Raw genomic sequence first — 25,052 nt, forward strand, 5'->3', positions numbered from 1 at the left:
CTGCTGTGTAGTGGCAGTGAGTCTCCTTTAATCTCTGCCTGTATTCCATGTAAATAAAAAAAAGTGTATCTGCTGTTAGTAACACAGAGCCTATCTCCTATTGTACTTGTAGGTTATTAGAAAGACGAGGGTACTATCTTACTGACTGCACTGTATGATGGAGCCTCTCCTCCTCTCTCTTTTTATAAAATAATCTACTTTTCTTTTACTCATAGTTTTTGGTAATGCTTTCTCATGGATGCTTTTACGTGCAGATTCCTCATCAAGCCAGACTGTACTACTAAAATATGATGGTAATGCTCCAGCGTTCTGATGGGTGGCACGTTTGGCTCTGCGGTGACTTACTTTTATCCGAGGAAGTACCTGAACAGAGCTGCATTATGAGATAATCTCTGCTCATTGACATCAGTTCCTTTATTTCCCACTCCTTGAAGCGGTTCCCGCTCCCATATATCCTAGTCTTCTGACATCTTCAAAATTCACGGTTTGCCGGGGAGGATATTTCCACCGGAAATAATCGAATACATCCCATAGTGGGACTGTTTGAAGCAGATGTCAGTGATGTTCTCTTTGCGAGATGTGTCTTTGCCACTTAGTTTCCCTTCCCAACTCGAAGTTCTGAGATAAGTGCACGCTCAGGCGGAAGACATCTGGGCGCAGGAGGTTAAGCTATCACTCTGCATAAGAAGAGTTTGCAATTGAAACAAAAGACGCTCTCCAAGTTGCTGGGCTGCTTGTGATCTCGATCAAGAAGCCTTTCCCACATGAAGTTGTTTGCGTTCCTGCTTGAAGTCTTCCGATTAGTTGAAGACATGCTGTAAGTGAAAGTGGTCCCCCTCAGGCGTATATGACGCAACAAAATTACAGAAGCAAAAAACACTTTGCACCCTATCTCTAATCCTGAGCCGTTTCCTCGAAACCAGCACAATCCAAGGATAGAGGCCTTATTTGAATCCGACTCTGACACAGTGTACTCTGACTTAAATCTTTTCCTCAAGGCATTAATGATGATGATGATGATGATGATGATGATGATGATAAGGAGGCATATAGCCTACTACCCCTTCATTATACTGATGACAGTCTACAGCTCCATTTACAAATTTACAATGGACAAGGCATGTTTCCAGAGACTGAGCTGGACTCGCCACCTGGACCAGCAGTGGAAGAAATTGCTTTTTTCGCATTAGTTATGTAAATTGAAGCAGAAGTGCTAGTTTACAGGTATTTTGGGCCTCTTTCGCAGATGTAAGAGACAGAGGGTCACTCCCTTGATTTGGGTATGCTGGCAGCTAAGTGTTTAATCACGAGACACTGGAAGTCGCCTGTGGCCTGGAGAGAATCACTTCTGGTTTGGGCCCAAGCTGAGAGTATTGCTTACATAAAGAGGATACTTTAAGGGTGCGTCAGATCCCTATAGCTGTTAACGGGGACATATATTGCATGACTTTCAAAACAAGACACGTCCAGATTTAGATATCTCCCCCCACGCCATGGCACGCTACGGGCACTACAGCAGGAGTGGGTGAAGCAGATGTGGTGACCTGACTTACCGCTTTGCAACAGGCACTCAAGGCAATAGTCGATACCTCTGTATTGTTGATATATCAGAGGGATCAAGAATGATGGAGGAGGGCTGAGGAGACGTAAGTTGGGCCAGTTTGTTCCTTTTTTTCTTTTGATGTCCATCCTTTGTTGATGATTGTGAGAAGTTGGCCTGATATATGATGCTCACTAATTCTAGTGATCACCTTGTATCAGCCCAAACAGCCCTTATGGTGATTGGTTGTAAGTCAACCTTATAGACCAGCTATCCTAATGGTAGCATGGACAAAGCAGTCCTAGGCTAAAATCTTTTGGCATGTGAAGCCAGCTGTTTTACCACAATATAACCCCTTGAATACCAGATGAAAGGACACCACACAGGTTGTTATGAAAATAAACAGTATATTTATTAATAACAACACCTCTGAACTCTTTATGAGGTCAGAGGGCTAAGCACATGACAATCTCTTACGAAAAATACAACAAGTTGCACAAAATTACAATGGTGCCCCCAGGGGCACGACAAACCATATACTAAGTAAGTGGAATGTGAAAGTCGATAAAAGGAATGGAGCTGTCCAGAGGCTGTAGGATCGATGGGACCACGCTACACTAACTCTAGGTAAGTAATAGGAGGCCCACAGAACGCGTGTGCAGAGTGTGAACTCACACGTGAGATGCCTAATGTCGTCTATGGACAGTACAGTTCAAGTTAATGGTGAGTACGGACAATCCTGACTAGGTAGGACTAAAACGACTGTGGAACTGGACACTAGGACAGTTAAACTACCCTTGAGCACCGAAATGCTCTCGTTACCTCACCCACGGGCTGCGGGTGCATAGGTGCCAAAGTGTGTCGGGTTCTCGCGTTGAAGTCAATGGAGCCTGAAAGAAAAGATGCTGCAGGCGACCAGGAGGAAGATGTCCGGTGCGATCCGAGGGTGGATCGGTGAAGGAGAGGACCTGAAAGCAGAGGGGACAGTGTTCAAAGTCACTAGCCAGTGACCGGTGTGGAACCAGGAAGGAACCAGAGGCTGTTGTCGCGATCAGGTGAAGAGTGGATGCTTGACTCTGCAGCCACGTGGACCAGGAGGTGTCTTCGACGACCAGGATGGAGGCACGAGCTGTCCCACGCAGGCTCTCGCTGTCGGCGGTGTCGGATCCGGAATTGGAGTCAACAGGCCTTGGCAAAGGCAATCCACGTGGTGAGTGGAAAAGACGTCTGCTGCGGACTAGGAGAGTCCGGGGTGCCCCTCTTTTGAAAGGGAGCAAGGGCCAGTCTGGAGCAACCAGACCAGCAGCAAAGATTCTAAGGTTCGTCGTCTAGGAGGCCACTAGCCAGCCGGCAAGTGACCAGACAACGCGTCGAGCAGCAGACAAGCAGAAGGGCCCCACGCAGATCTCGTGGAGGCTGGAGGGCTGATCTTCGGTGCAGGAGCTGCTCGGGGCTGGGGCTTCTCAGTCCCCAAAGCACTTGGTCGAGTTTACCTCGGGAGTCGTGCTGGAAGCGAAGTGCAGTTTTTTTCAAGATGGCCGGTCCCACGTGTCTCGTCGCACCCACGGGTCTCAGCTGTGCTGCAGATGTAGGTTGAGGTCCGAGAGGTCTGGGAATCCGGGTCTCGTCAGGCTCTGAAGTCTGGATCCTGGAAGGAAGACGACAAAGGGAAGCCGCTGGACGCTTGATGGTGCCTGCAGTTGCAGGGTGGACACTCCTTGCCCACAAGGGAGATTTCTTCAGTCTTCTGTGGAGCAGAACGTCGAATTCCAGAGTTTCTTCTTGTAGAGTAGTTCAGGATTAATCTAATTTGGAATGGGACCAGCTCCTACCTTTATCCTGCTAAAGGGGGCTGCACTACTGACTAGGTCCCTCACCTGGGTGGGACCAGGAAGGGGGGTGGTTACACCCCCTATCCTTTGTCCGGTTTCCCGCCAGAGCTGGGGCTGGAGTACCCCAGCAACTGGTTTGAATCGGTGTATGCACAGGGCACCTTGTGTGCCCCAGGCATGTCTCATTCCTTTCAGGCCTATCCTCCCCAATACACAAAATCCCCTTTGTCCAAGCCGCCCTCGCTGGAAGGACTCCCAGCAGCAGGAGGTCAGAATTGTGTCTGTGGTGGCAGCATCCATTTTGTGATGCCAAGACTAGAGTTAACTTTAACCGGGGTTCTCAGTTACATACATGTCGTGCCCCTCTAGAAGGGTGGAATGCTACCCCCGTCGCCAGAATTGGCGAGGGGGTAGTATTCCAATTCGTATGACACCTTACTCGACATGTTTTGATAATGCTATGCCAAAGTTAGCATTTAACCGCGAGGATTATAATGCACTTAAGAGTATATGGTATAGCGTTATCATGGAACAGCTATTAGGACTTGGTTCCGCAAGCTGCAAACGGGCTCCGCTCATGCCAGAGCACCATCTCACATAATTCCAAGCACTCTGCCTTCAGGATTGATAAGGCCTTCCATAGGAGTGACTGATAGGAATATATGTGTCCATTTTAGGGTTAGATATAGGTATACTATATCTACAGCAAAGGGTGTTTACACCACCTTGCCCCAGCTGTCGTGCAGCCAGTTGTGTCAGTTTTAGATGGCCAGCCAGGGGTGGCATAATACATGCTTCAGCCCCTGGTAGGCCCTGGGTACACCTATGCCCTGGATACCTAAGGTATACTGTACAGGGACTGATAAGGTGGCCCAGTACCAATTGGTAAATGCTCCTAAAGTACATGGTTGTCAATTTAGAGAGAGAACAGCTAGGCTGTGGGTCTGATTAGCAGGCCCACAGCCAGGGAAAGTCGTAAACCAGTGAAGCAAAAAGCAAAAATCTCGGGTGACCATAGGATTGCAGACCCCACTCTCCTACAATGATTTTGTAAAGGATTTGCACTTCTGGCAACGCCACATGCTGTAAGCCGATCATGAGCACTCATTCGCAATCTCTGTGCACTGAGATATCCATACCCTCTGTCTTTTGCGTACTACCCAATCCATGTTAACTGTTACATGTGAAACTATTGTGTACTACGCATTTTGTGATCTAATACTGCTCCCATGTGTTTTACATATAATGTGGATGTATGCTTGGCAATGTAACTTATCCTTATTTGTTGCCCCCTTAACCCTGTTTATCCTCTCATAATAATAAAAAACATTCAAACAAAATAAATAAGAATAAGGTGCTGATAAAATAATACAAGCTGAGTGTGTTTTACTGATATGTTGTTAGCACCTATGTATAGCCAGCATTTTGACTTCCAGAGCTTTTCTGTTGTGTTCGAGACAATATGTAGGAGAATGCACTGAGGAACACCACTCTTTTGCATGAATTTGAGCTTTCCATTGATCACAATTAAATCTTCAATCTCTCACTCAAACCCTATTGTGCATTGCTTACTTATTTTTATGAAATACATGACTTATTTTGAAATTATACATAGGAAATGCATTTCACAAGAATACTTGTACATTTACATCTTTCATCTTGGTTATTCTTGCAGCCTCCATAACAAGTTTCCTCACTGTACTTTCTTGGTATCCCAATACTTTGTTACGGACTTGGTGCCTTGTACTTCATAGCCTAACGCTCATGACGAACATGCAACTGAATTGTGAGTCTCATTTTGATCTTTTTTAAGTTTTTATTTTGAAACTTTATTTAGTGATAACCACTCAATGTGAATGGAAACAATGCATATCAATTTATATCTGCAACATTTGTATTAAATTGCATCTTTTTGACCTTCAAATATTTATTAAAAGCTCTTAAAATGGTTAATGAATGCCGGTACTTGCATATAGTTCTGAATTAAAGTTTCAATATGTTACTTAGGTAAACTAATGGGGAACTGTGGCTTTTGTGACTTTCCCAAAATAGGTTGCTACAATAAAGTTCAGGTTTAATCCTGTGGTGTTGCTTGAGAAAGCCTGGACTCTTGCACAACCATAATTTCCAAAAAGAATGCAACCTGGAGAGTCCATGGGGATAATGCCATGCAGGTTTTTTTTGTGTGTTATGTAACTGGTGGAATATTGTTCAATACCTGGTTTTGTCCAGTGACATTAAAAATCCACTAAACAATAAGCCATGTGATTTATTTTTATCCTAGAATCCCAAGGGGGCTGATTCACAGAACTAATCTGAGACAAAATCCTAAACTTACTACTTTTGCTATTCACAGAAGGCATTTATTAGTAGTAAAGTTAGGATTTTGTCCTAAATTAGGATTTTTTCTCAAGTTAGGATCTTGTTTTAAGATGTCTTAAGTTAAGATTTTGTCTTAAAACCAAAATTTAAGACAAATGTAAATTTAACTTAAATTCAACTTAAGCCAAAATTGTAATTTAAGACTAAATCCTAATTTAAGACTAAATCCTAATTTAAGACTAAATCCTAACTTTACTACTACTAAATGTCTTCTGTGAATACCAAAAGTAGTACATTTAGGATTTTTTCTCAGATTAGTTCTATGAATCAGCCCCAAGGATTCTATTTTAATTCTTTTTCTAGGTATGGTTGCTGTGATTAGTCCACAGGAAAAGTATTTTGGTTTTACTAACAGCTTTGCTTGAACCTTTTCAATAAGTTAATCTAATTTATATTGATAGGAATTAATGATGAAGGATGAGAACAATTATAGAAAGGAGCAGTTCCAAAAGGTTCTCTTCCATTATATTTCATCAAAGGAAGTTTTATCCAAGCGACAGGAAAAAAAGGTGCATAGTTTTCTCATCAATAAATTAATCGCAAATAGTGTAGTGATATTATCAGTGGTGTCATAGAAGGAAGTAATTAGTGATGTGATGTGTGCAGAAATGAGCAGTGCATGGTGAGGGAACAAGTTTTAATTACCTTAGCGCACAAGTTATAGTTACTTGAGATAACAAAATGTAATATTTTAGTACCATACATAGTCAAACTCCCTCACTGTACACAGCCTTTGGCCGTGCATGGTGGGGGTTTGACCACCTTCAGCCAACCCCTGCAGGCAGCCAAACACCCACCCCCAAAATCCACCCTATATATAAAGCAGATCTATCCTCTTTATGCAAAAACTACCAATAATTTTAAGCACATATATATTTCAGTAATGAATTATGAAATATTTAATAACGTTTTATTGGACTACATGTCTGTGGTACTTGCTTTTTATATAGCTTGTATTCTTACATTTTGGGGCGAACAATGTAAAAATAAATAGTCATATATTATTTTTTTAAAGAAAAAAAATAATTCAAACATGTCTGTCTTCTACCTTTTAACATATTACATCCCAAAAAGTGCATAATAAAAATAAACATATGAAAAATCCTTGAATGTTGTGTTACATTTTCAACACACAAAATGCAACCACAGGCCCCTAGACGACACTGCAATCCCAGCAGTAGAGCAAAACTCCTGCCTGGGAACTGCTTTTGAAAAGTAAGTTTAGTTCTCCTGGGGTCATAGTTTCACTGAAGCAGGAGACGTACGTTTTTTTTCTTCTACTGTTACTATGGAGCTGTAGAACTTTATAAAGCCCCCCTAAACCCACTCACCCTCAACATTAAAAATAAATGCCGAATCCGGAGCCAGTAGAACCAGGGGTTCTATGTTATCGTCTGGACATTTTGAAGATATATCCGGATCTGAAAGAGACACGTTAGTATTAGATTCCTTACCTTAGAATATCCCCAGGCGTCAGACTGGATCCGGAAATTTTTTGCGTAGCAGTACCCTTGCGCGTCGGTAGGCGTCGTCTGCGGCTCCGCGTCCGGCGTCGTGGGCGCCGTGATGAAGTCGTCGGAGTACTTAGACGCCGCCTCCGCGTGCTGAAGTCAGTTCTTCTTTTTTCCGCGCCAGCAGCGCAGATCGGGAAAAAGTGGTACCGTAGTCACTTTTTGACTAACTCTTTTTGATCTTTTTGATCTCCTTTTTCGAGTCCTGATCGGTGCCGATAGGGATGCCTGGTTTCAAGCCCTGTGAGGATTGCGACCGACTGATGTCGGTAACGGACCCTCACCGTCGGTGTCTCCACTGTCTCGGCGTCGACCACGACGACAAGGCCTGTTCCGACTGCCGGGCCCTCACTTCGAAAGTTAGACGGGAGCGGTCCCGTAAGCGACTCGAGCTCCGGCAGTCGGCCCCGCGTCATCGCTCTTCCGACTCCCCCCGACGCGGCCGGGGGTTCGGGTGGCACCGCCCACGCGGCTCCGTCGGGGTCGCAGGCGCCGCGTCCGGCTTCATACCCTACGGTCCCTGGGCCTAACGCGACGCCGTAGGAGATCGAGCGGTTCCTCATGGCCATGAGGTCCCTCTCTCCTCCGACGCGCTCCGCGGCGCCTTCGGGCCCAGCGGTCCCGTCTGGGGGTCCTAGTGGGTCGGGGGCTCCGGCCCCGACGCCGTTGGGTGCTTCGGCGCTGCCGGCGCCGCAGGGCCTGGCGCCGCAGGGCCCCGCTGGATCCGGTTCCGGATCCGGGTCGCCGCCGGTGGATTTAACGACCTCCCCGGTGCCGAGCCTCAGGTGTCACCACCGGCGCCGTCCTCGGGCGGCGCCGTCCCCGATGCCCCTCTAGATCCGGTTCCGGCGCCTTCGGCGCCTATTATGACGCCGTTCGGAGAGTTTACTTTCCATGAACCGGACCCATCCTTTGCTGACCCTGAGTACCAGGAGATGGGTGATGAGGATTGGGAGGGGTCTGAGGACCCTGTGGCACGTGAATGCCAGTCTCATGAGGACTGGGCAGGTGAACTTGGGGAGGCCAGTGGTATAGACACTTCGCCTGACACTGGCTTTGTCTCGCCTCCTTCCGTGGCTACGGAGGAGGGGGCAACCTATAGTGTGGTGTTGATGAGGGCGGCCAAGGCCTTGGGCCTTGAGCTTCCCGTCGCGGCCGTGAGGACTAACCTCCTCACAGAGGTCCTTAAGCCGTAGTCATGCTCAGCCGAGCCTCTGCTGCCGTTTAATGAGGCCTTGACTGACGTTCTTTTGGGCACTTGGTCCAAGCCCGCTACGGGTTCGCCCGTAGATAGGAACGTGGCCAGACGCCACCGCCCGGCCCCGGGCGACCCATGTTTCCTGTCCACCCACCCCACCCCAGAGAACCTGGTTATCCAGGCCTCCAATTCCCAAACCGCATTCCCGTCGGCTCCCCCGGACAGGGAATCCAAGAGGTATGAGCAGTATGGTAAAAAGATCTTCTCATCCCTTAGTCTGGGACTGCGGTCTTCTAACACCGCGTGCCTCTTGGGCCGTTACACCTACTCTCTGTGGAATACGGTTGCGGAAGTGCTGCCAGAGTGTCCGTTGGAGGTACGGGCCAAACTCGGCCAAGCCCTTTTGGAGGGCCGGGATGCAGCCAAATATTCTATCCGGTGTGGGCTGGATACCACCGACTCACTAGGTAGAGCGATGGCGGTCAGACGTCACTCCTGGTTGAGGTCCGCCAACTTTTCGGCCGATGTCCAAAACACGCTGATGGACATGCCGTTTGATGGCCGTCGCCTTTTTGGCGACAAGGCAGACCATGCACTTGAGCGCTTTAAGGACTCTAGGGCTACGGCCAAGTCCTCGGACCTCTCGGCCCCGCGCCAGCAATCGGCTGCCTTTCATTCCTTTCGTGGCCACCTAAGGGGTGTACCCACACGTACTGCCAGCCACGCTCCGCAGGGTAATACCGAACGCGGTGGCGGCCGTGGAAACCGCCGTGGTGGCGGTCGGGGACAACGGCGAGGTCAGTCCACACCTTCCCCCGCAGCATCCGCCTCAAAACCCTCCTAGTCCGTGCTTTCAGGCGCCATCACCACCTCCACTGGCGCACTGTCACGTCAGACAGGTGGGTGCTGCAGATCGTCCGAAGGGGCTACTCCCTCCCCTTCGAGGCGACTCCTCCAGCCATGCCACCGCAGAACCACCGTGTATCGGGGGATCATTTGCGATTTCTGCAGGACGAAGTTACGGCCCTTTTGGCCAAGGGGGCCATCTAGCGCGTCCTGGGCCAGAAGTAGGGTGTGGTTGCTACTCCCACTACTTTCTGGTACACAAGAAGGGCAAAGGGGGCCTACGCCCTATCTTGGACCTACGGAACGTCAACGGCTTCCTCCGGAAGGAGAAGTTCAAAATGCTGACTCTGGCTCAGGTCTTAGCTGCCCTGGACCCAGGAGACTGGATGGTAGCGTTGGACTTGCAGGACGCTTATTTCCACATCCCCGTCCTGCCGGCCCACCGGCGCTACCTGCGGTTCACGGTTGGCCACGAGCACTTTCAGTATACCGTGCTCCCCTTCGGCCTTACCAGCGCACCACGGGTGTTCACAAAGGTGATGGCGGTGGTCGCAGCTCATCTGCGCAGGTTAGAGGTTTCAGTCTTCCCCTACCTCGACGACTGGTTGTTGAAGGCGGGCTCGCCCCAGACAGTCGTCAGCCACCTCCAGACTACGGCAGATCTCCTGCACCAGCTGGGGTTCTCCATCAATGTGCCAAAGTCACACCTGTGCCCCTCTCAGAAGCTCCTCTTCATCAGAGCGGTTCTCGACTCAGCGCGGTTTCGGGTTTATCCACCCGAACAGCGGGTCCGGGATATTCAGGCTCTGATTCCCATCTTTCAGCCGTTATCCCGGGTCTCGGTCAGGTTGACGCTGCAGGTTCTGGGGCTGATGGCCTCCTGCATCCTACTGGTGCATCACGCCAGGTGGCGGATGCGGGCTCTGCAGTGGGACCTGAAGTTTCAGTGGGCCCAGCATCAGGGCAACCTGTTCGACCACGTCCTGATCTCGGAGGGCACTGCGAGACAGCTGCAGTGGTGGCTCACGGACCGCGATTGGGTCAGCGACAGATCCCTCTCCCTTCCCCAACCGGAGCACGTAGTTGTGAAGGACGCGTCCCTCCAGGGCTGGGGAGGCCACATGGGAGAGGCGGAGATCCGGCGGAGGCCCGGCTCCACATCAACCTGTTGGAGTTACGGGCGATTCGTCTAGCACTGAAGGCATTCCTCCCCTCTGTCCGGGGGAGTGTAGTGCAGGTGTTCACGGACAACACCACCCCCATGTGGTACTGCAACAAACAGGGCGGGGTGGGGTTGTGGACCCTTTGCCAGGAGGCTCTGCGCCTCTGGCAATGGCTAGAACGCCAGGGCGTGACCTTGGTTGCTCTCACCTGGCTGGATCTCTGAACGCCAGGGCGGACGAGCTCAGCCGTCGGTGCATGATGGATCACGAATGGCGTCTGAACTCGGACGTGGTGCAAGGCCTCTTTCAGCAATGGGGAGAGCCTTGGTTAGATCTATTCGCCACCAAAGAGAAAGCGCAATGTCATCTGTTCTGCGCGTTGGAATTTCCAAGGCGGCACTCGCTCGGAGACGCTTTTCGTCGCGAGTGGAGTTGCGGTCTATTGTACGCCTTTCCGCCTATACCACTTCTGCCCAAAGTGCTGAAGAAGATCAAGCGCGACCGGGCCCAAGTCATCCATGTGGCTCCGGACTGGGCACGAAGGTACTGGTATCCAGAGCTACTCAGTATGTCAGTCGATCCCCCGGTTCGTCTGCCTCTTCAGGAGGACTTTCTGTCGCAGCAGCAGGGGACGGTCCTTCACCCGAACCTGTCCAGTCTCCACCCCCATGCTTGGAGATTGAGCGGCGACAGTTGAGGCCATATGACTTGCCTCCTGAAGTCTGTAACTACATTCTGGCAGCCAGGCGTCCCTCCACAAAGTCGGTATACGCCTGCAGGTGGAACAGATTTGTGGCATGGTGCACAGCAAAGGCTGTGGATCCTCTTGCTGCCCCTCTCTCTGAGGTTCTTCTCTTCCTTCTTTCTCTTGCCCAGCAGGGCTCTGCTCTGGGCACTATCAAGGGCTGCCTTTCTGCCCTTTCAGCCTTTCTGAGTCTGCCTGATCAACCTTCTTTGTTCAAGTCCCCTATTGTAAATAGATTTCTAAAGGGCATCACTCACACATTCCCTCCTGTTCCGTTTGTGATGCCTCAGTGGGACTTGAACCTAGTTCTTCCGTTTCTGATGTGCGCTCACTTTGAGCCACTTCATAACTGTCCTCTCCGCCTTCTTACTCTGAAGACTGCTTTGCTGGTTGCCATCACCTCTGCCAGGAGAGTGAGTGAGCTCCTGGCCCTTTCTTGTACTCCACCTTTCCTTTCTGTCCATCCGGACAAAGTGGTGTTGCGTACTAAGCCATCTTTCCTGCCCAAGGTTGTCACGGCCTTCCACATCGGGCAGTCTACCACCTTGCCAACCTTCTTCCCGCCACCGCATCCCTCTAAAGAGGAAGAGCGTTTCCACCGTCTGGACCCAAAACGTGCGCTCTCATTCTACTTGGATCGCATACGCCAGTTCCGGGTGCATGACCAACTCTTTGTTGGTTACGTGGGCGCTAAGAAGGGGAAAGCTGTGCACAAGAGGACCATCTCCAGGTGGATTATCTGGTGTATCCAGGCATGTTACTCCTTGGCTAAAAAGGGAGCCCCCTGTTGGATTGCGGGCTCATTCCACCCGAGCCACGGTGACTACAACTGCCCTGGGCCGGGGAGTGCCCTTACAAGACATCTGTCAGGCAGCTACGTGGGCATCGCTGCACACATTTGCAAGACACTACTGCCTGGACAGCCATGGCTTCTTTGACCGTTCTGTCCTCCAGGACTTTCTGGTGTGATTATTGGTTCGCAGACCCACCACCGGGGTTGGTATTGCTGGGGTATCTATTCTAAGGTAAGGAATCTAATACTAACGTGTCTCTTTCAGATGCACAAGTTACTACTTGTGTAACGATCTATCTGTAAGAGAAATTAGTTAGTATTAGATTCCTTACCGACCCACCCATCCTCCCCGTTGTGCGAACCGATATCTAGGGTTAGGGTTACCCCCTTTCAGGGCCCCATTTTCAATGGCACCAGTGTTGGTTTTTAACATGGCTCAGTGCTTCTGGCGCGGAAAAGCTGTGTCTAAGAACTGACGTCAGCAAGCGGAGGCGGCGTCTAAGTACTCCGGCGATGTCATCACGGCGCCCACGACGCCGACGACAGATGCGGAGCCGCAGACGACGCCTACCGACGCGCAAGGGTACTGCTACGCAAAAAAAGTCCGGATCCAATTTGACGCCCGGGGATATTCTAAGGTAAGGAATCTAATACTAACTAATGTCTCTTAACGATATATCGTTACACAAGTAGTAACTTGTGCTACGGGAGAGCACTTGGAGTGGTCTATGGACCCTTTAGAAGACCTGGACTTTTCTGTAGAATAGATGGACTTGTATGAGGAACTTGGGCACGCCAGTGGACTGGATACATCCTCAGATACTGGCATGCTCTCTCCGACAACGGTGGCTACGGAAGAGCGGGCTTCCTATGCCATAGTGGTAAGCAGGGCAGCAGAGGTCCATGAACTGGAGTTGTCCTCCATGCACGTCAGGACTAATCTCCTGTCTGAAATGCATCAGCCTGGGGTTTTCACATCCAAACCCCTACTGCCCTTTAATGAAGCACTGACTGATGTCCTTGTAGTCATGTGGTCCAAGCCTAGCACAGGGGTTCCTGTGAACAGGACAATTTTAACACTGCCATCATCCACTTTTTTGGCGACCCAATGTTCCTCAAGCAACACCCCACCCCAGAGAAATTTGTGGTGCAGGCTTTGACTTCCCATGGTATGTTCCTTTCTGCACCTCCAGATAGGGAATACAAGAGGCTGGACATACTGGGAAGAATATGTTTTCTTCAACCAGCCTGGCATTGCAGTCCGTGAATACTGCATGCTTATGGGACATTACTCCTACTCTCTTTGGGAGATGGTTACCAGGTGCTGCCACAGGTCCCGGAGGAGGCCCGGTCTGTACTCTCCCAGGCGGTGAAGGTTGGGAGAGATGCAGCAAAATTCACCAGTAGGTGTCGCCTTGACACGACTGATTCGCTCTGCAGAGCGGTTTTATCAACTGTGGCCGAACAGTGCCACGCCTGACTAAGAACATCTTGCTTCTCAGGCAATGTCCAGGCTAACTTGATGGACATGCCCTTTGACGATCTTGTCTGTTTGGAGAGAAGACGGACTTGGCCTTGTAATGCTTTAAAGACACTCTTGCCATGACCAGATTCTTGGGCCTCTCAGTAACCATGCCAGCCTTATCCCAGCCACTGTTCTGTGCTGTGCTTCCCAGTCCTTGGCAGCTGCAGCCTCCAAGCACTCCTAGTTCAAGTCTGCAGCACCATCCTAATCCAGTTGGAGTGAGCATCCAAAATCATTTCCTCCTCTGGAGCTCCATAACCTCAGACAAGTGGCTCTTGCAGATCTTTCAAGAGGGCTATTCTCTGCCTTTCCTTTAATTTCCTCCTCCTATTCTACCACTTCAAGAACTGTTGGTGGAAGATCATCTAACTTTACTCCAAGAGGAAGTTACAGCTCTCCTAGCCAAGGGAGCTATAGAGAGCGTTCCAGTTCCAGAAGTAGGCAGTGGTTATTATTCCCCCAATTTACTAAGAAGAACAAAGGGTTTCAGCCCATTTTAGATCTGTGAACCATCGTTCACTTCCTTTAAAAGGAAAAGTTCCTGATGTTCATGTTAGCTCAGGTCTTGTCTGGCCTAGACCAAGGAGACTGGCTGAAAGCAGGATGGGTTTTTTCACATCCCGTTACTGCTGAGTCAGAGACGTTACGTGCAGTTCAAGGTAGGCCATGAGCACTTTCAGTTTACCGTGATACCTTTTGACCTTACCGGCACCCCTTCGGTGTTCACCAAGTTGATGGCGCTGGTTGCAGCTCATCTGCGCATGTTAGGGATTTCAGTCTTCCCCTACCTCGACGACTGGCTGCCGAAGGCGTCCTCGCTCCAGGCTCTCGTCTCCCACCTCCGGACTACGGGAAACCTCATGCATTTTCTGGGGCTCTCTATAAACGTGCCGAAGTCACACCTGACTCTTACTCAGATGCTTCCTATCATCAGAGCTGTTCTGGACACAGTGCAGTTTCTGGCTTATCCTCCTTAGCAGCGAGTCAAGGATATTCAAGTTACGATACAGATGTTTCAGCCTCTATCCTGCATTTTAGTGAGACTGACTCTGATTCTTCTGGGTCTCATGGCCTCTTGCATCCTGTTGGTAAAGCACACAAGATGGCGTAAGCTGGCTCTGCAGCGGGGGCCTTAAATTCCAGTGGGCACAGCATCAGGGGAATCTTTTTGAAATGGTCCAGATGTCGGAGGTAACTGCAAAAGACCTGCAGTGGTAGTTGACAAACGGGTATTGTTTAAGGGGCAGACTCCTCTCCCTTCCCCAACCAGATCTCACAGTAATGACAGAACACTCCTGGGATCGGGCGGCCGTTTGGGAGAGGTGGAGATTAGGGGACAAGGGTCTCCGGTCAAGTAGGGCTCCACATCAATTTGTTGGAGTTTTGAGCGATTCGGTTTGTATTGAAAGCATTTCTTTCCTCTGTCAAGGGGAAGTTAATGCAGGTGTTCATGGGCAACACCACCACTGTGGTACTGCAACAAGCAGGACAGGATAGTGTCTTGAGCCCTTTGCCAAGAGGCCCTGCGCCTCTGGACATTGCTGGAACAGCAGGGCATAACCCTGGTGGTTCAACACCTGGAAAGTTCTCTAAACGCCAGGGTGGACGAACTCAGCTGTCATTATTTAGTGGATCACGAATGGCGTCGCCAGTCGGAGGTGGCGCAAGGTCTCTTTCAACAATCGGGAGAGCCTTGGTTAGATCTGTTCGCCTTGGAAGAGAACGTGTAATGTCAGCGCTTTTGGGTGCTAGAGTGTCCAAGGTGGCTATTGCTCGGCAATGCTTTTCATCACAAGTGGTGCTCAGGTCTACTGTACACCTTTCTGTCCATACCACGTCTGCCCAGGGTTCTCAAGAAGATCAAGACTTACCGGGCCCAAGTCATTGTTGTGGCCCCGACACTGTACGGAGACTCTGGTATTCACAGCTTCTGAAAATTAGCATTGATACTCCAGTCAGGCTGCATCTTCAGGAGGATCTGCTGTCTCAGCAACAGTTTAGGGTCTTGCACCTGAACCGGTTAACCCTCCACCTCCATGTGTGGAGATTGAGTGGCGACAATTGATGGCTTTCGACCTTCCTCCTGATATATGTGAGGTTATTTTGGCAGCCAGGCGGTCCTCCACTAAGACGGTATATGCCTGCCATTAGCAAATGTGTGTAAAATATTGTACATAAAGGTCTATTGACCCTCTTTCCGCCTCTTTATCCACTATCCTCCTTTTCATTCCTACCCTTGCCCAGAATGGCTCTGCATTGAGTTCTCTCAAGAGTTATCCTTCTGCTCTGTCCGCTTTCTTGCCTCCTTGCTTAAATCTCCTGTCCTCACATTTCTTAACTGCGCTCCTTTCGAGCCTTTACATAATTGTCCCCTCCATCTGCTTACCATCAAAACAGCCTTTCTAGTGGCAATGACATCGGCCCAGAGGATGAGTGAGTTTCGGGCATTGTCATCCAAGCCTCCATATAGGATGATCTTTGCAGCAAAAGTGGTGCTTCGCAATAGGGCTTTATTCTTGCCATTCCACCTGGGTCAATCTATTACGCTGCCCACCTTTTTTGCTCCTCTGCATCCCTCTAAGAAAGAAGAACGTCTCCACCTTCTGGACCCAAAAAGAGCGCTGTTGTTCTGGCTCGACCGCACAACAGAGTTCCGGGTGGATTACCTCTTTGTGGGGTACGAGGGAGCTAAAATAGGTCGGTCAGTGTGGAAATGGACCATTTCTCACTGGGTTGTTCTCTGCATTAAGATCTGCTATGCCCTGGCTAGGAAGCAGTCCCCTGAGGGCTTAAGAGATTATTCCACCAGGGGTAAGGCTGCGGCTACGACATTGGCTTGGGGTGTCTTAGTCCTGCACATCTACGAGACAGAAATGTGGGCACCTTTACACACGTTTGCTAAGCATTACTGTCTGACAGTCAGGTCCGCAGGTGTGGTCATTTTGTCTGTTTGGTGCTGCAGCACTTCTTAGTGTGAGAAATCTGTCCGCAGCCCACCTCCAGGAGGGACTGACTTGTTATCTATTTAAAGGTAAGAAATCTGCACCTAGAAGTCTGTATCAGATGAACAATTTACTTAACTTCGGTACTGCATTATCTGGTTTCATTTTGGTTGTTCGGTTCTGCAGGACTTTCTGGTTTACGTCCAGCGTCAGACCCACCGCCAAGTTGCTGCTGCTTGGTATCCATTCAAAAGATGAGGAATCTGTGCCTATAAGTGTCCATCAGAAGAACAAGTTACTTAACTTTGGAAATGCTCCTTCTTGTTGAGACCCTATCTAGCTACGGATTCCTCACACTCTCCCATTCTCCCCAATCTGTGATTGAACTTTATCCATTAATAGGATCCCAAATCTAGGAATCTGCACACTAGTCACGCTAATTTCCTTTTGAGGCTCAGCGTTTGGGGGTGCCGACACACTCAAAATCACCTAGTTCCTGTACGTGTGAGTGGCACCTTTATAGGCTATGAATTTTATTTCTGGAGCAGAATGGGGTCCGTGCACCACCTACCCAAGAGCAGAGGTACTGCTAAAAAGATAACAGATCCAGTCTGATACCTGGGCAGTATTCAATAGGTGAAGAACCTTCAGCTTGATAAAGTGTCTACCAGAAAGCGTTACCGAATGTAAGTGACTTGTTCATTTTTACCTTTAACACGCATGCTTTAACCACGCATGGTAAGTATTGGTAAGGCAAATATATTTGTGTGTGTATGTGTATTTAAACTCACGGAAAAAGCCAAAGGTTAAACAGTCGTTATAGTTAGGAAATAGAATTTTAAGAACCCATAGAAATTCACTGAAAAAACAAATGATTGCAGGGACGTTATATTTAGGCTCCGATTTTACACACCCAAAACCTTAGAATTTCAGCAGTTATAGTTACCTTAGCAAATTAAAACATACGCCTCTGCAATGCCCTTGGATATGACCTCACATATTCCATCACACATGACATGGTCAGTGACAGCACTCATGACATCTCATATGACATCACAGCTATCCAGTGAGTGTAATGTGTTTTGTAATAGGTTTAATATATATATATATATATATATATATATATATATATATATATATATATATATATCTTTTTATAATACAACCTAATTACCATACCTGTAAAATCCCTTTGCTGTTATACAGCTTTAATTTTAATATCTGTTTTTCACTGCAAATCTCGTCTAAAACTACCAATCATGGCAACCCTTACAACTGTGCTTTTATTCATACTCCTGTACTTAGAAAATCAAAATAATTTATTTTAGTTTTTTTTTAATACCACTTTTAAATCGTCGCTATTGTTTTACCCTTTCGATGTTGCCTGCAAAGAAGTCCAATTTAATAGTTTTTTTGTGGATTTGCAAATTCACCTTAGGGCTTAGCGCTTTCCCCCAGTGTGAATCCGCAGCAGATCTATGGATCCACAAGAAAGCCCCAACTTCCTGCTGTTAATGCTTTTAAATTATATTTTATTTTGTTATATATTATCAGTTACAAGACATACACTGCCTGGTGAACAAATGTTGTTAACCAGACTTTATAAGCTCTGTTTCTATAGTAACTGTGTTCCCAATAGTCTCTCCCTACCAGTTGGTCAAAAGCACACAAGACTTTCTCTCAACAGCATATCAGCTTCACATTTACTGTAGCAACATATATTTTTTCTAAAGCCGATGACAGTTACTTTTTTTTGTTAAAGTCGCTACCTAGCCTCTTCCTTTGTGCTACTTATGCTTGTCTCCAAAATGGTCAGAGTGTGGATTCTTGGGCCAGAGAGAGCCCTAAAAAGAGTGGCATTGACAGGAACTTAGGTTTACCTAATGTAGACATTGGAGAAGTGTGGCTCAGGGGTTAGAGGCGGCAGACCCGGAAGCTGAGATCGGTCCTGGACCAGGGTTCAATTCCCCGCCTCGGCGGGTCTTGGACTAAAAATTCCACGGACTCGATAATTCTCGCCCCGGTGCCTCCTCGACTCACGGGTTCACACTCTGCGACTCTGGGCAATAGCTTGCTTAATCTCCACAACGGCCCCTCGCGGCGGGATGCCTGACTTTCACCTTGTGGATACCCTGCTATCTCACAGGGGAATATCAGGACGGGTTCCCTAAGCAAGCGCCGGGACACCCACTGCGGGTAGCCGTGCGCTATATAAGCACAATCTACATTTACATTTACAGTTGGGTTGGATAGAGAGCATTAAAGTGGCACCAGTTGCTGGCTTTGGTTGAAATAATTGTGGATTGCCAACATAAACACCTCTTGATGTGCACTATGGTGGCAGTGACCTAGCACAATTACTGGGGTAGGACTGGAAATCCTCATGAAGGATACTTTTGCTAAATTAATGTCACTTTTCCCACATACTGTCTTGCTAATATCCAACATTTGCCAAAAACCGAAGTTGCAGTGGTCAACCCAATTTTGTCTGCAGATAGAGAGGACTAGGAAGCATGTCAATAAAGCTATTTCTCCATTTCTTCAAGACTACAACATGGCCCATATCTACCATAACAACTTAGGCTTTCACGTAGACTGAAAGTATCAAAAAGATGGAGTCCATTTCACAGACAACAGGGTGCTCTTCAACACGTTAAGACTGCATCCTGTTCTATGTATAATTACCATCTACACAGTATAAACACAAATACTCTTTTCAGAGCCAACCCTTTTCCCAAACACTTTATGTTTTCAATTCTTTTTACTAATTTCTCACACAGATTCATTGATCTGCCGCCAATCCTCAGCCAAATAAGGGTTTTGCTGGCTATGTTGCAGGCGGATCTGCAGAGGATCCATTCCAACCAAAAGCATGCATTAATAAGAAAACAAAAAGACATTTAATACAATTTGTATAACTGTACAATTGCCTTTGTGTGGGTGTGGGAGTATCTGTATAAGTAACTATATGGTTGTGTAAGTGATTGTATGGGTGTTTGAGTGGTTGTGTGAGTCTGTAAGTGGGTGCATGGGTGTGCAAGTAGTTTTGTGGGGGTGCAACTGGGTTTGTGTGTGAATGGGTGTGTGAGTGGTTCACCTGGTCTGTAAGTGGGTGTGTGAGTAGCTGTATTGGTGTATTAATGGGTGTTTAAGTGATATTTTGAGTCTCTAAATGGTTGTGTGACTGGCAATATAGGTCGGTGAATAGATGTGGAAGTAGCTGTATTGGTGTATGAATGGGTTTGTGGGTGGTTTTCTGGGTCCCCGAATGGGTATACAACTGGCTGTATGGGTGTGTGTGTGTGTGTGTGTGTGTGTGTGTATGTGTATGTGTGTGTGTGTATGTGTGTGTGTGGTGGGTATGTGAGTGGTTGTGTGAGTGGATGTGTGACTCTGGGTCTGTGAGTAGCTGTATGAATGTATAAATGAGTATTTTAGTTGTTACTGGGTCTTTGGGTATGTGATTAAGCGTGTGAGTGATTGTGGTATATGAGTGGTTCTCTAGGTCTCTGAGTGGATGTATCAGTGACTATGGGTGTGTTAGTGGCTTTATGGATGTGTACATGTATGTGAGTGGTTTTCTTGGGCTGACTAGGTGTGTGAGTACCTGTGTGGGTCTGCAATTGGGTGTGTGTGGTTCTCTGAGTGGACGTATCAGTGGCTGTCTGTGTGGGAGGGTGTGAGTGGCTGTATGGATGTGTGCTGGGTGTGTCAATGGTTTTCAGGGTATCTGAGTGGGAGGGTGTGTGAGTGGCTGTAGAGGTGTGCGAGTTGTGTGGGTGTGTAAGTGGGCATGTGAGTGTGTGATGGCTGGCTGTATGAGTGGGTGTGTAAGTGGCTGTGTAAGTCTCGGAGTGATGTGTGAGTGGCTGTATTGGTATGTGAGTGGGTGTGTCATTGGTCTTTCTGTATGGGTTGGTACATAGCTGAGTGGGTGGGTGTCAGTCTGTGAGCAAGTAAATGTGTTTTTTTAATTGGGTTCTGGATTCAAAGAGGGGTCGATGCTGAGCGCCGTGGTGATTCCGCAGGTCCTCACTCATGCAACAATTTGTTTTTCCACAATTTCCTCACAGACTCCTCCATCAGGGTTCACAACGCCTCTATCCTTAGATCCTATTTCTAAATCCCCCCCCCCTTCTCCCCGGGAAGTCTCCTGATTCACAAACTCCCGCCGGAGCTCGAACGACAGAGACCGACAAAAACCGGACTTCCAGACATCCGACAGCCCGATCCACAGCCACAACAAAGCTGAGACCCGTGGAGGCGACGTGAGACGTGGGACCGGCCGTCTTGGAAAGCCAGCGAAGTGCGTTCTGTGCAGCTCCTGAGGCACCCTTGAAGCTGTGCATTGGGGATTGAGAAGCCCCAGCTCGAACATCCTTTGCACCGAAGATCACCTCTCCACACTCACCGAGTGCTGCGTGGGGCCCTTTTGCATTTTCCTGCTCGACACGTCTGTCCGGTCACTTGCTCGTTGGCTAGTGGCCTCTGTGACGACGAGCCTTCGAATTTTCAACGCTGGTCTGGTTGCTCCAGACTGGCCCTTGCTCCCCTGAAAAGGAGCAGCCCATCAGACCTTGCTGGTCTGATCCAGAAGCCATCTTCGATTCCTGCGTGGGTTGCATTTGCCAAGGCCTGTTGATTCCGAATCGAGATCCGACAGCGAGAGCCTTCGTGGGACAGTCCGTGCCCAGCTCCTGGTCGTTGTCGACACCTCCTGGTCCACGTGGCAGCGGAGACAAGCTTCACGACATCACCTGATTGCAACCCGACATCGCCTGGTTCCTTCCTGGTTCCTTCCTGGTCACTGGCTAGTGACCCAGACTCTGTCCCCTCTGCTTTCAGGTACTCTACATCTTTGATCCACCCTTGGTTCCAACCGGACTCTTCTCTCCTGGTCGCCTGCAGCATCTTTTCTCCAAGGCTCCATAGAACTCCACGACGAAACCTGACACACTTTGACACCTATGCACCCGCTTCCTGTGGGTGAGGTAACGCGAGTACTGCGGTGCTCCTGTAGAGATTTACATCCCTAGTGTCCTAGTTTTAAGTGGTTACGTTCTAGTCCAGTCGGAAGACTGCCAAATCTGCAACTTTCTAACTTTCCGCACCCATTGACTTCTATTGGTGCACGCGTGTGCATTTAGACACTGCACCCGCATCCTGTGGGCTCCTGCTTCCTATCTGCTGTTAGTCCAGTGTAGCCCCAGCGATTCCCAAGGCCCTAGGCCTTACCATTGTTCGTGACATGGTACTTATACCACTATTTTAGTATATTGTTTAACGGGCCACCAGGACCTATCCATATTTGTGCAACTTTTGTATGTTATATTAAGTTACTTGTTATACGCTTGTGCTCCTGTGCTCATAAAGAGTTAAGGGGATCTATTTAGAAATAAATACATATATATTTTGAATATATAACCTGTGTGGTGTCCTTTCATTTGGTATTAAAGGGTTTGCATATGGTAAAACAGCTGGCTTCACATGCCCTCTTGAGTTTAGCCTAAGACTGCTTTTGTCCATGCTACCACTAGGATAGCTGGTCATTAAGGTTGACTTTACAACCATCACCATGAGGGTTGTTTGGACTGGTGCAAGGTGCTCACTAGAATAGTGAACATCATATACCAGGCCAACTTCTCACACGCGGTAAATCCACGTCTCTAGATATACCAACATCTTATTTCTTTAATATCTCCAAAACTACTGAACAGATTTGCAGCAAATTGCAAAAGCACTCTTTCTGGGCCATGATCATTCTGCCCCATTCGTTGCAATTCCGCTAAGCAGTTTGGGCTGCAGCCGTGTCGAAAATCCCTATGGGAAATTTTATAGAGGAAAACAGGTTTTTCGGACACCTCCCTTTTTCTCAGCCCCTTGCTTGATGAGTCACCCCAAAACTTTCCAGCAAGTGTGCGTATATATATATATATATATATATATATATATATATATATATATATATATATAACCTACTGGCGGTCGCCAGTAGGTAGTTATAGTTAGGATAGTTTTCCATAGGAAATCCGCAACATTCTATTGGGAATAACTTTGGCGCCGAATGAGGGATCTGCCTGTAATTTTCCTTAACTTTGCCTCGCTGCGCTCCGCTCCTTCCCTGAAATGTTCCGGGGGGATCCGTCAAGCGGGGGCCGAGATAAAAGGGGGGTCCCAAAACGTGTTTTCCCCATGTTAATTTCCATAGGGCGGTTGGACTCACTTTTAGCCCGAACGGCTGAATGGATTTCCACCAAACTTGGCAAAATTGTAGGGACTGGTACCCCGATGTGCCTTTGCTATGTCTCAAGATATATGCTCCAGTGGTTTTTACGAAAATTAACTTTGAAAAAATATATATTGGGCTACATTGGGCTATATATATGTTAGAGCCCAATGTAGCCCGAAGATGGCCACCAGAGACAAAAAAAAACAAATGTAGCCCAAATATCAGCCAGATGTAGCCCAACTATAGCCCAATGACAGAATGTCCCAGAGTGTTCTAAAGAACAACTAGAGCGCTAACAGTCTTACTTATGACAAAAGTATGGCACACCTGAAGTCCTCTTGATTGGAATAAAGTGTTAACACTTAAAACATTTAATTTGCAAAGGAACAAAATGAGGGGGTTCATTTTGCCATAGAAATTATGATTAGTGCTGAAGAAAGAAAAATTAGGGCACTTTTTGAGTGACTTTTCAAATCCTCTTATATTTCATTAAAAAAATTCCGATATGCAGTCTCCCAAGATGGCCACCACAGACAAAAGAGCCCAAATGTAGCCCAAATATCAGCCAGATGTAGCCTGTCACTGACCATGTAATGAGTGATGTAATATGTGACGTCATCAGCAGTGCATTGCACGCGCAAGTTATAGTGAGTCCAACTAACTATAACGTGGGAATTTCAATGGTTTTATGCGAGTAAAATTTCAACCTAACTATAACTGGTGTGAAACCTATGGTTTTCATATATTATATATATATATATATATATATATATATATATATATATATATATATATATGTGTGTTTTCAAAGGCCCAGAAGCTTTTGAGGAATATATATATATATATATATATCTTGAAGAGAGAATGTTCCTCTTGAGGCCGAGCCCGTTGTCACGCGGTGCGGGGGGAACCACAGCCGGATGTGACTTTGCTTAAATTATTCAATAAAGCGCACATTCGAAGTCCTCTGCAGATGTAAATTTGGAACTTATTCCTCAGTTACGCGTTTTGGCAAAGAATTGCTTTGACCACACGCTGAGTCAACAAAATGTTTGTGCATATGTAAACAAAAACATGGACATAGGACTGTTTTCTCATACCGATATCAATGGTAATGTTACAATAGCGGCCATATTGGAGTGTATAGATTACTTACAAAGTTATTGCCTTTTATTAAGGAATATAATTCACGTCCCAATAATAAATTATGTAGTGTTCACATAATCATATTTGGTTGTACATAATATAGTATTCCACATTAGATAAAAAAAATTCAAAATCAAAATGCATAAAAATTTGAAAATTGCCCAGTTTCTTATGTGTTGTCGACATAGTATTAATGGTCAACATTGGATTAGCGCCACCATTTTAGAGACATTACCTGTATAAAGACGTATCAACCTAGATACATGTTTATGCATTCAAGTGGCAAGTGTTGCAGTAAGTCTAGAGAATTAACATGGAAGGAGTGATCCTCACATTCGATTACTACAAGCATTTATACTCCTATGTGATTATTATTATTGGACATGACTAGATTTTATACATATTTTCAATACCATTGCCTAGTTGATAAAAATTACCAATAGCCAACAACTATTACCAGAACCAATTTAGGGAAGGGAGAGCACAGATGCTGGAGTCCTGATTAGCAGGAACCCAGCAAACTAATTCAAAATCATACCGACACCAAGCAGAAATTGTGGTGTGGGTATATATATGTGTGTATATATATATATATATATATATCATTGATTATCTGTGAAACAGAGTTTGTAGTCCATGTACTGGAATGTGGTTGTGATATTCAAAACGTGGGCAGCACAGGTAATAGGCTAAGACTTAAGTTTTTGCAGCATAACAGGGCCATCAAGCATCGGGATCGAACATACCCCATGCCAAAACATTTTTGGGAAGTGCAGCAAGGAAATTTGACATCTTTTCAATATTATGGCATAAAACATATTCAAGCCCACCTGCGAAGAGGTAAGAGGGAACTGGAATTACGCCAATGTGAATCATGGATGATCATTCTTCTAGGCAGTGAGGGAGCATGGGGACATAACCTTGATGCTGAGCTCCATGTCTACTTATGAGTTACAGTCGTGGCCCTAATCATATCCTCCAATTTCCAGTTCCATTCCTCAATTCCTGGTCTAGTTAAGATTTTAGAAGATTTTTTTATGCTTAACCCTCTATGATCTGAGAACTGTGTTTTACTTGTTTTACATGTCCATTGTATTGGCCTTGAATGTCCAGTACTGCACTTTATTTACACTTTATATAACATTGGATTATGTTGAATAGGGATCATAAGCAGTTTAGTTACAACATCTGAGCCGTACT

At 47.1% G+C, this 25,052-nt stretch overlaps 1 protein-coding gene across 4 annotated transcripts in view; it reads left to right on the forward strand.

The window, feature by feature from the left end:
- BIRC6 (baculoviral IAP repeat containing 6) overlaps positions 1 to 25,052 on the forward strand; it is a 2,208,279-nt gene that overhangs the window by 1,285,178 nt on the left and 898,049 nt on the right. For all 4 annotated transcript variants that reach the window (XM_078648748.1, XM_078648749.1, XM_078648751.1 and 1 more), the window contains one exon: positions 5,048 to 5,158. In XM_078648748.1, coding sequence (XP_078504874.1) covers positions 5,048 to 5,158 — 111 coding nt within the window. The remainder of the gene's footprint in view (positions 1 to 5,047; positions 5,159 to 25,052) is intronic.

Source organism: Lissotriton helveticus, chromosome 6 (assembly GCF_964261635.1).
Source record: "Lissotriton helveticus chromosome 6, aLisHel1.1, whole genome shotgun sequence".
NCBI classification, from domain to species: domain Eukaryota; kingdom Metazoa; phylum Chordata; class Amphibia; order Caudata; family Salamandridae; genus Lissotriton; species Lissotriton helveticus.